Source organism: Cryptomeria japonica, chromosome 3 (genome assembly GCF_030272615.1).
Source record: "Cryptomeria japonica chromosome 3, Sugi_1.0, whole genome shotgun sequence".
Taxonomy (NCBI): domain Eukaryota; kingdom Viridiplantae; phylum Streptophyta; class Pinopsida; order Cupressales; family Cupressaceae; genus Cryptomeria; species Cryptomeria japonica.
The window spans coordinates 175,852,811-175,865,079 of record NC_081407.1 but is presented as its reverse complement, the minus strand read 5'-3'; the positions used below and the strand labels follow the sequence as shown (position 1 = coordinate 175,865,079).

The following is a 12,269-nucleotide window of genomic DNA, read 5'->3' as shown; positions in this document are numbered from 1 at the left end:
AATCGATCCTACAAAGATTAATTCACCCTATTTTGATAACAAATCTTTTTGTCAATTTCATCGTCAACCTGGGCATGATACTGAAAAATGTTTTGCTTTAAAGGGTAAAATTCAAGATTTGATTGATAATAATACTCTCTGTTTCTGGAGTGAATGATAAAGGCAATACATCTGTAGCTCCTCCTAACCAAAATCTTAAGATTTTTACTAATCCATTACCTTCTCATACCTCTAATGCGATTGAGACTAATGATTCTTCTTTCTCATCTGATGGTCATCTGATTTGTATTTGCACACTTGATTACCCCCACATGAGGTGATATGATAGAGCAAATATATCTTCAAGCAACATTTAAAATTTTAACACTATTAATAACGAAAATTAAAATTTTAAAATAAAAAGTGAAACAAAGTACAAACTCAAACAATTTTTCTTACTTGATATTGGATCATTAAATGTAATTAAGGACCCTTTCTCTCATCAACTTCCCTTCTTTTCTCTTTGATTGAGGCCACTATTTTCACTCTCCACAAACCACCGTGGATTGTAGAGCATCCTCCTACACCTCCAACATCTTCTCCATAAAAAAAAGTAGCTAGCATATCTAGTCTCAATTGGTTTGAGGAATTCTTTCTTTGAATAAAATCAAAATAGTGCTAATGGAGACATGCAAACATTTGTATGTCTCTATCTTCGGCCTTGACTACCTTCACCCAATTTGCTTTGCCAATGCCTTTCGAAGCATTATTCAAAGCATGTACACAACATGGAGTCCAAAAAATATGTTTCTAAGCGCTCTTAACCATCAAACTGGCTAACTTACAAACACAAGATGAATCTGTCACAACTTGCACAACATTAGAAGACCCAATTCTTCTGTGGCCTCCTTCAAAATGACAAATTGGTAATCAACATCCTTATATTTCCCATAACAATCAATAGCTCTAAGAAAGTATGAATCAGTAGGGCATGTAACAATAGTATTGAGTTTTGATGTCGAATATCAATCCACCCATCCATGACACAATGGAACCATTAGTCCTAATCCATGTTTGTCTCATCCATGTACAACTTGAGTTGGCCTAGTGGTGGAGAACTCGTGCTCTTAAAAGAGAGGTCACAAGTTCAAATCCCACAAGGGGGTAAGGTATGTATGCCTTGTTTGTAGTGCAGTTAGGTACCTCTCGCAAGGAGTACGAGGTAGTCCCATAGGGCTCTAACCCATTTGTAGACCCATACATAGATGGCTGGCATTGTGGACTATAAAAGACCCTTTCCTTTCCTTTCCTCCACTCCATCAACATATTCATCTTTGAATAATGTTTGTCAGTGTTCCACGAGGACATGCCCCTCCTCAAAAAACCACGTGTCGTCGGGATGGGATGTTTTTGGATGCAGGGACTCGGGGAAACATCCCCCCAGAACCCCGCCACCTTCGCCATCTCTGCCAAGGATGTTGTTGAGTCGCTTACTATATGGCACACGCAATTACATATTGCAACTTTTAACTTTGTGAAAACTAGTTTGCCTTTCATAGGACACTCACATAGATGTTATATTGCAGATTTTGCCTTGAAGATTTTCATTTCACATCAACTTGTATATTAGTGCTGTCCCCCATTGCCGCTCTGCCATTGTCCCTCCACTGTCCCGTTGCTTTCCCCAAATTTAGTTCCTTGGTCCCCTTGCCCCCAAAACTCATTCTTGTGTCCCTGCGTCCCCTTGTTGTAGTCGGCAAAGAATAGATTATGTTATAGTTGGCTATGTAATAAATATTTATGTTTTGTGTTTATAGTGTTAGTCCTCGACCAGTTTTTAGTTGTCGGTTGGTAGCCTTAACCAACATCAGTCTACTATATAAGGTCATTTTTTGTTCATAGTTGGGAACTGCTCTCGTGATATTCTGTACTTATTGCATATCTGACAATTGATAATAAAACTATATCTTCTGGAAGTGTTGCAAGTAATTTATATTCCTATGTTCTTGTTGATGGTGTTTTTATGCACTATACAACACAAAATAAAATACTAAGTATTCTATTCTCTCTTGAACAAAGACTCCCAAATGTTAAGTTGTGTGATCAAGTGGGATGACTCCAAGGTTCTCGAATGTTAGGTCTTGACGTGCTCTTGGATAGACTCAGTTGTGTATGATGTGATATTGCTAGGATCACAAGGTGGACTTACATTGAATGCTTGAATGCTTTGAATATCACTGGAACATAGAATTTCACTTGATTTAAACAAAAAAGGAAAAAAGGATAAGGTTTGAGAGAGATCTAATCTACTCCTAAGAATGCAAGAGCAATGGACAATCTTTGATGAAACCCAACTAAGCTTTGCTTTGACATGAAGCGAACATCTCCACAAGGCTAGTGTGATCTTCTAAGGATAGCTTTATGATTTTCAAATTATCACCACAAGCAATAGACACCATCAAGTTGATGCATATCAATGAAGAAGAGATAATTGAAGTTAAGTTTGGGTAAGATGGATCCAGTTGACTATGCAAGGCACTTTACCATCGGCAAGGTGTTAGTAGTATGGATGTAAGAATTTCACCATTGATCATACACAATGTTCTTCCATTCATCTAGACAACATGAAAATCAAATGAAAAGTAAAGACCATGCAAAATATTGAATCAACATATCAATTTTACCATATATTCAATGAAGTTTACATGCTTCTTGCAACAATGTTTTGGCAACAATCTTTGCCTTCCCTTCCTACTCTAACTATTTGCTATCTGTTTGACTTGATCAACTACTATCTATTATCCTTTTACAAATGAAAGAGTAGAGCCTTATATAGTGCTCTCATTACATTGAGTGGCTCAGATTGATTCATAAACAATGGCCAAGATTGAAAGATAGAAACCCTAATTAGGGTTTTTTATACCCATTACAAAGCATTTAATGCTTGACCAATGATAAAATTACAATTGATGGAAGTCGGGACACACATCCTTCAAAATTTGACCGATAAATGGTGAAGGTAAGTGCATCAAACTTTGTGCCTATGTATGGTAGTTATCTTCTTTGATGGATGAGTTAGGAACATTGAATTTGGATGAGTGATGATTGGGCGCCACTTCAGCTTGTTTGATCTTTGTAACTCATCACAGGTTGTAGTTTAATGAGGCATATCTCTTGATACTCAACATTTCCAAGCTCCCGACGTGATGATGACTTTGCTCAAATATAGCTCCCACGTAATCAGTTTTATAAATATGACACAACCAATGCCTGCTGCCTCCTGTATTTTGACATTTATTTATGATAAAATTGGTGTCAAATTGAAGCAATGTTTTTTTGGGATTGAAAGGGCCTTTTGTATTTTGAAGAGGAGATGAAGGGCATGCAAAGCGGTCTTGTGGAGTTCCAATAGAACTCGTGTTTGGATTTTTATAATGAGGAAAAGGGTCTATTGATATTTTTTTTACTTCTTTGTCTTCACCGCCCTCATTCATATTGTCATCATTAGCGTTGTTGCTGGTTGTTAGAATAATAATTCTTTATAATGTTAATGGTCAATACTGTAATTAGGTGTCTATAGTATCAGGTAGATAGAAGTAGGTGACAAAATTAATTTCTACAATATTTTATAACTTCTATATATTGTAATTTTTTCCTCAGTTAATGTATGAAATATTTTTACTTGTGAATCTCTCTAATTCACATGGTATCAGAGCTAGGGCATGAAACTTGTTTTTTTTTCTTCAGAAAACCACGTTTTGGGCTAGAGCCACCATAAAACCCTTCTGCCAGTGCCGTTTATCTTCAGATCGACGACTAGGGTTTTTGATTCGACGCGATTTTTCATGTCTTTTTTCTGGAGGTTTTCTCGCGTTTTTTTTTCTGGGTCTCCGTCCGTTTTTGCCCTGCGCGCATTTTTTTTATACGTTATTTGTGACGCGATTTTGTGAATTTCGGCGTCATTCTGTGAGATGTTTTGTCTGCACACGATTTATTTTCACGTTTGTTTCTTTTGCGATTTTTGCGACTTGAAAAATTGCGATTTTTCTATAGATCTTTTTCTGGGCGGCGCCGCGATTTCTCTCTATCCCGCAATTATTTTTAACACGATTTTTTGTGTTATTCTCTGATTTTTCTATAGATCTTTTTCTGAGCGGCACCGCGATTTCTCTCTGTCCCGCAATTTTTTTATTCTCTGTCGCAATTTTTTGCGTTTTAGCGGATTTCTGGGTTTGCTAGGGTTTTCTGGGCGACGACAGATTTTTTTGCCTAGTGTTTTCTTTTATAACTCTCAGCAAATTTTTTCTTGCGACTTGGGCAATTTTTCTAAGAAATCTGCATGTTTTTTAATGACCTAGGGTTTTTGCACATTCGCCTAGGGTTTTGACCCTCTGTTTCAAGGCGAAATTTTATACTAATTGTAGATTCTTGGTGGGTTTTTTGAGAGCTTTTTGGGGTCGTTGTCCGATTTTTTGGGTCTTCTAGAATTTTTTTGCCTTGAAAACCATGCTATGGTTCCAGTTTTTGCCCCAGATTCCAACTTGCAGAACTTGTTTTCATCTGCTATTTTTCGTGCCTTGACCAGTTCGACCTCGGGGTATGTGATGGCATCTCTAATGAATATAATGCTTGAAAGCAGCCAGAAGTTCAACGACCACAACTACAACACTTGGAAGCAACATATGTTGACAATTTTTGAGTACCGATGTCTTGATGCAGTTGTTTTGGGCACGTCTCAACATCCAATCACTGTTAGAAAAGATCAAGACAATGGGATGAGCACAACCGGGAAGCTGTCATGCTCATTAAATTCTCTATCACCAATGAGCAGCTACCTCAGGTATTGTCTAGCAAAACTGCAAAGGAGACATGGGATCATTTGAAGAGTCTCCATGAAACCTTTGACAAGAGCAGAGCTTTCTTTCTGAAGAACATGCTTTTTTTGATTATGATGGACGAGAGGACACCTCTACAAGATCACTTGACAAAGATCAAGGACATCCATGACCAACTTAAGGCGATTGGTCGCACAATGGAGGAAGAGGACATGGTCGTCATCACTCTGAAGAGTTTGCCCAAATCTTATGAGCATTTTATCGAAACGCTCAATATCACTTCCAGTGACGTTGATTTGAAGTTTTTTGATCTTTGTAACAAGCTTTTACAGCAAGATTGGTGGCACTAGTAGTTTGGAAACAGTACCAGTTCCACCTCCATCGAGTAAGCATTCTCTGCCAAATCTTCTGCTAAGAACAGAGGGAAGGTTCAATTTTCTCAGTCGAACGACTTTGGTTCTTCTTAGGACAGCAAGAAGAAGAACGTTCAGTGCAATTATTGTCATAAGTTTGGTCACATGAAGGCCGAGTGTCGAATTTGATTGGCTTCTGAACAAAAGAAGCAAGGAGGGTCTCAACCGAAAGCAAATGTCGCAGAGCACTTTGAGCTGAAAGAATCTGCATTCTATGCTTTTATGGCCAAGAGAACAACAGATTTAATACACTCTTCTGTTTGGTATATCGATTCAGGGGCTTCGCGGCACTTTACTCATCGTCGGGATTGGTTCACAAATTTTGAACCATTCTCGGATTCAATAATCTTCGGAGGAGGAGAAGAGTAAACAGTTGCTGGTAAGGACACTACCCAGATTCACTCAGGTGGTAGAAATTTAATTTTTCTGGATACCTACTATGTTCCAGGCATGGAATATAATCTCCTCTTCGTCAGTCAAATCATGAGGCATTCTCCTCAACTAGATGTTATCTTCAATTCGTCCATCTACAACATTGTTGATAGGGAGACTTGTACTACAATTGCTATGGGACTTGAAGATCATGGTTTGTATAGACTTGTTATTCTGGTGATTCTCAGGAGCACGCTTTGGTTGCTAGGAGTACATCCATCAAAACACTTTGGCATCAGCGTTATGGGCACTTAAATGTTCACTATCTCTCTCAGTTATATCTGGAGGGTTTGGTTGCTGGTTTACTTGAGATACAACCTCAAAATCATGGAGTTTGTGGAGCCTGTCAAGTTGGGAAGCAGCATCGGACACCATTCTCGGACGGTGATTCTTGGCGAGCCTCCAAGGTCCTTCAATTGGTTCACGTTGATGTATGTGGGCCAGTGAACACTTTGTCTGTTACTGGTTGCAGGTACTTCTTGTTATTTGTTGACAATTTCAGTTGTAAAATGTGGGTGTATTTTCTGAAAAATCAATCAGATGTGTTCAGTACCTTTCAGCAATTTAAGGCCTTAGTTGAGAAAGAATCGGTTCTCAAATTGTCACTCTAAGGTCAGATAATGGGGGGGAGTTTTGTTCCAATGACTTCTCTACATTTTGTGCTACACATGGCATTAAGCGCCAACTCACCACACCATACACCCCTTAGCAGAATGGTGTCGTTGAACGTAGGAATCGTACCATTACTGAAATGGCTCGTTCTATGATAGAGCATAGAAATGTTCTTAAGAAATACTGGGCTGAAGCAGTTTACACTGCAGTCTACCTCTTGAATCGGTCACCTACACATGCTATTAAGAAGATGACTCCTGAAGAAGCTTGGTCAGGACGCAAGCCTAAAGTGGGCCATTTGAAAGTCTTCGGTTCTACCGCTCATGTCTAGATTCGAGATGCCAAGCGTGCTAAGTTAGATTCAAAGAGCCAAACACTGATGTTTATTGGTTACAGCGACAACCACAATGCCTACAGGTTGATTGATGTGGAGACAGATCGTCTCATTTTCAGTCGTGATGTTGTGGTTGACGAGACTACTGGTCCATTTATGCCTTCTACTACTCCTAGTCCTGCAACTCCGTCTATGAAGACTTCTAATGTTGGTGTTCTTCTTCCTCTTGGTTCCCATGATGGGAGGGCTTCAGAGCATTTTGACTCTGTAGATGAGAAATCTACCAATCCAACACCAGCTGATTTGTCGCAAGATTTGCATCCAGATGACTTTGTTTTAGAAACTCTAGCGGATGTTGTTCCTCCAATGCCAGATGTTGGTACTTCTACCCTCAGGCCTAAATGGTGGGCCAAGACCATAGGAGATCTTCGTGATGATGAGCTTCTTGAGGATAGATCAGTTTGCCGCAAGAGAAAGCAGCAAAATACAGTCAACTTTGCACTAATGGCCAACATCCACAACATCCATGAGCCCCAGCCATATTCCGAGGCTAAAGGCATTCCTGAGTGGGAAAAGGCTATGGAGACAAAATACCATTGTCTTCTGAAGAATAACACTTGGGTTCTTTCTGATTTGCCTCCTAGGAAGAAACCTATCAGCTGTAAATGGGTTTACAAAGTCAAGTATCGTGTAGATGGTACTTTGGATAAGTACAAGGCCAAATTGGTTGCTCAGGGTTTTACATAGCGGGAGGACATTGATTACGAGGAGACTTTTGCTCCTACTGCCAAGATGAGCACAATTCGTCTTCTTCTCGTCATTGCAGCTCAGTATAGATGGAAACTTCACCAGATGGACGTTAAGAGTGCATTTCTCAACGGTGAGTTGCAAGAAGAAGTTTATATGACTCAACCTCTTGGCTTCAAGGTTCCTTGTAAGGAACATTAGGTTTGCAGATTGGTAAAAGCCCTCTATGGCTTGAAGCAAGCCCCCCGGGCTTGGTATTTCAAGATTGATCAGTATTTGGTTGAACATTGTTTTCAGCGCAGTCCCTCTGACACTAATATGTATGTCAAACTCTCCGGTGATGATATCCTTTTTCTTGTTGTCTACGTGGATGACTTGATCATTATTGGCAATTCAACACATTTGATTACAACCATCAAATAGGACTTGTGCCATGCTTTTGACATGACAGATTTGGGGCTTCTCCATTATTGCTTAGGTGTCAAAGTGTGGCAGATTGGTTACAGTATCTTTATTTCACAGTCCAAGTATGCTCGCACTTTGCTTGACAAGTTTCGAATGCAGGACTGTAAACCTGCGTCCACACCTATGGAGAAAGGGCTGAAGTTATCAGCCAAATCTGATTCACCTACAGTAGATGAAACCAAATTCCGGCAACTAGTAGGCAACCTCATCTACCTCACAACCACTAGACCTGACATCTGTTTTGTTGTCAGCTACATCTCTCGCTTCTTGACAGCTCCAAAAGCTGATCATTGGATTGCAGCGAAGCGAGTGCTGCGATATGTGAAAGGCACTTCAGACTATGGCATTCTGTATGGCAGGTGCAACGATCCAAAGCTGATTGGTTATACTGACTCAGATTGGGCAGGATCAGAGGATGACAGAAAATCCACTTTTGGGTAGGTATTCAGTTTGGGTACTGGTGTCGTCACTTGGAGCAGCAAGAAGCAACAGGCAGTGGCTCTTTCCTCGACCGAAGCTGAATACCGGGGAACAGTCAAGGCCGCATGTGAGGCAGTTTGGCTTTGAAGAATGCTTTTTGACAAGCAGATGCCGCAAGTAGGTCATTCTCCCATGTATACTGATAATCAAGGGGTGCTCAAATTGGCCAAAAATCCAGTCTTCCATGAACGTACCAAGCATGTCGAACTTCGTTGTCACTACATCCGCAAGCTGGTAGAAGACGAATCAGTTCAGTTGCAGTATGTTCCGACAACGGTTTAGACTGCGGATATTCTCACCAAGTCTTTGAGCTTGGATAAGTTTGTAAAATTCAGGGGGGCAACTTGGTGTTTTTGATAGATTGACCATTAAGGGAGGGTGTTAGAATAATAATTCTTTATAATGTTAATGATCAATGCTGTAATTAGGCGATTACAATATCAGGTAGATAGAAGTAGGTGTCATAATTAATGTCTACAGTGTTTTATAACTTCTATATATTGTAATTTTTTCCTCAGTTACTGTATGAAATATTTTTACCTGTGAATCTCTCTAGTTCACACTGGTGCTCATTTTGTGGTGTTTCTTTGTGATAACAAACTGTAAGTTTGAAACCAAAACATTTTAAAAAGTTCAAAATAAAAACTAGGTATAACTTACAAACTTACATACCCTTTCTATCAAGCTAAAATAACTTAAAAAAAGAGAAAATAGCATAGTTTGAGACTGCTATCTATTCTCACTGTCAAGCTTGAACTCGGGCTTCAAGTTTGCAGCTGTTATTCAGGCCTAAAGCTCTGCAAAATTTAATGGAGAGGCATCCTCAATATCACTCCTCAGAGACCCTTCTGTAGTCTTGCAACATCGAGCTTGAACTAGCAAAACAATGGTGCCAGCAGCCAGGCACAGAAAGAGCAGCAATAAAATGCAGATGAATCATGTTTTTTATTTGTTGGAAATTTAGGGTGTATAAGGGGCATGGGAGAGTTTGGGGGACCCGCATGCCCCTTTACAGCCTAATAAAATGTTAAATTTTTTAATGATTTTTTATTAAAATGAGTGATTGCCTTTGGATGCTGTGAGGGACACTTGGCGATTCCCTTTTCATTTTTTGCTGTACCTGAAATTAGGGAGGCATTTCCAGCCGTTTTGGGCAGGGAGATGCCCCCTAATATCCTGCTGTCCCGAAATACCTTAGGGAACGCAGGCAGGGGTTTAAGGGGTGTGGACACGTCCCTGTGTAACACATGAATTATATCAAATATTATTTGAAAAGTTATTAATATGAAATGCTAGGTTCATTCCAAATACCAATCATATCATTGAAGAATGTATTAGGGTATAGCACACAATTGCTTACGATATGTCAAGTCTACACAAAACCCTATATGGAACAAGGGGTCAAATACAAGATTTTGAACATCTATTTCTTCATTTGGGATTATTGATTAATATGTATAATGATTATTGTTGATCATTTACTAATTTAGTATATTTCACCATCCTTCTGATCTAGTATGGGATGTTGTCAACAATTTATTTGAGTTATATTTGATATTGTTAACAGATTCTTATGCAGAGCTCAGATTCATCAGGTCTATAACATATATCCATTTATTGCTCAGGACAGCTTGTCTGCCAAAACACATTAATTTCATCATACTGCTAAAAGTTATTAAGTTACTTTACCATATTGACCGTAATGTTGGAAGTCTTATATCTCTTATGGTTTCTATGAATCCTCTTTGTTTTGCCAGAGGAGCCTATAAACAATGACACCTGTAAAGCTGTATATGCAGCTTTCACAGAAATTAGAAGTGACATGGACTGGATGAAAGGATGCCATCAGGCCCAAGCCCCTCTCCCACTCCTCCATTTTATTCGCAAGATAGATTCATGACTCCGAGACTTATTCCATTGTGGCTACCTTATGTTTGAGATTGCCTCTGATTCAGTTTCAAGTTTGTTCTCATCAAGTTTTTCTTGGGGACAGATTAGCATGATGAAGAGATTGATGAGATGATAAAGAAGACTATAAGTTTAGTTCTGTTAAGCCTAAAATCAGTCTGCCAACTGTGGTAGAAGTGGTGAGATCATTCAGATTTTAAATTAACCCGAATCTGTTGAATTTGCGTGGAGCTGTGGTAGTCAGCTTAAAAGTATAGCTCTTTATTTCCTATCCTTATTCTTTCAGTGCTTGAATGTTTATGGCCAAATATTCATGGCAGTGACATGCTTTTGAAGAGTCGGAGCTTTTGTTGATTTCTTGAAGGCAATTTTCTGCATTTTTATATGTGCTTGAATTTTATAATGATGGTGTTACCTATTTTTTCTATACTTTATTCCTTTTAGCTGTACATAACTTTTGTGATAGTAACATTGAGAATTCCATCATCATAACTGTCAAGTAACAAGTGTTACAAGAAAAGTTCAGTTTAGTCAATTTCAGAAAGCACCTTGCTTCTTTTGTGAGAAAATTTTTACAAATGATATTTTATCCTTTTTGAGTAAATGATGTGGTGAATCGATTTGCAAGTATTTATGCACAGGAACACACTTACCATTGTTCTAAATACCATTAATAGTTTTTGAATTTGACTATCATGTGCAGATTCCTAAACTGGCAACAGCTGCTGAGTACTTCTTCAAGATGGGAGTTGAGGGTAAACGGTTTCGTCCCATGGTAATAATTTTGCAAGTACTGCTATAAAGTATCACTTATTTTTGTGCTTTAAATAGAAATAGATAGCAGTGCTAAGATTTGGTTTCATATTCTTGGAAGTTTTCGGCAGAATTACAAGTTTTAGTCTGGAATACTAGAAAGAAAACAGTTGCATGTACCAGTTCTATTTTAGATTTTTTTGGCCTTGAGAGGTAGGATTGTCCAGACGTACATCCTTTTTTGGGGAACATTTTCTGCCAAGTGAACTGATGATTTGACATTTTTGGGCTCAGATACATTGCAGAGACATCTGCAATGTCCAGATAATGGGTTTCTCACCCCTAAGTATTATACCTAGCAAACCTGTTTATTTGTTTTTTTTTCAAAGGGTGGGGACTAAAAGCACAAGAAGGTTGAATCTGTAGCAGCATACGAATCCAAATCTGCAATGTCCAGATAATGGGTTTCTCACCCTAAGTATTATACCTAGCAAACCCGTTTATTTGTTTGTTTTTCAAAGGGTGGGGACTAAAGGCACAAGAAGGATGAATCTATAGCAGCATACAAATCCAAATGAGTAAATCATAGATGTATTCACTCCTGTACGGTCCTTTCCTTCTGAGGAATTTGTTTTATTTTGACTGCTAGAGCAGCACCTTGGAATCTCATTTATACTAGATACATTTGGGAAAAATACTTAGGTTAACAAAACTAAAGTTGCACGAGTAACTTGGTTGTAGATGTCATGATCTTTATAAAAACTGGTCCATTTGGCAGCGTGGCCTGGGAGATTAACTGATGATTTCATACAATTTGGAGACACATGAGCATAATCAACTAATGTTAAATGGTTCTACCTTTCTTGCCATCATAGGAAAAGGGGCAATGCTTCCTTGCAATTACCCTATGTTGTATCATGGTGCAGTTGAGGATCAGGGCCACGCTTCCAAATATTCTTGGAAACTGTATGGTCAAAGTCCTTAGGTCCAGTACACACCCAGTTTGGATCCTGGTTCAAGTTTCTTATGAATCCAGCCAATGCTTTGCAAAATGGTCCCAGATTTGTCTAGGTTTGCTCTGCAGTGGACCCAGGTGAGCCTGGGAAGAAGGCCAACACAATTCATTGAAATAAAATGTCCGTGCACCATGTTTATACAAAAGTGGTCAAAAGTGGAACACAAGCCTGTGAATTGTATTTTCATCATCTATGGTGTAGGCGTGAAAGGGTACAAGCTTTGGTTTACCTTGGATATAAAAAAAGTATTATTTTGAAAGAAATTAAGCTTTCTTCAATGGTATTGCAGCCATTA

General features: G+C 38.8%; 1 protein-coding gene across 2 annotated transcripts in view; it reads left to right on the top strand.

Moving 5' to 3' along the window:
- The window catches only part of LOC131029235 (solanesyl-diphosphate synthase 1, mitochondrial), a 144,553-nt gene that overhangs the window by 45,547 nt on the left and 86,737 nt on the right, over nt 1-12,269 (top strand). For both annotated transcript variants that reach the window (XM_057959656.2, XM_057959657.2), the window contains one exon: nt 10,909-10,980. In XM_057959656.2, coding sequence (XP_057815639.1) covers nt 10,909-10,980 — 72 coding nt within the window. The remainder of the gene's footprint in view (nt 1-10,908; nt 10,981-12,269) is intronic.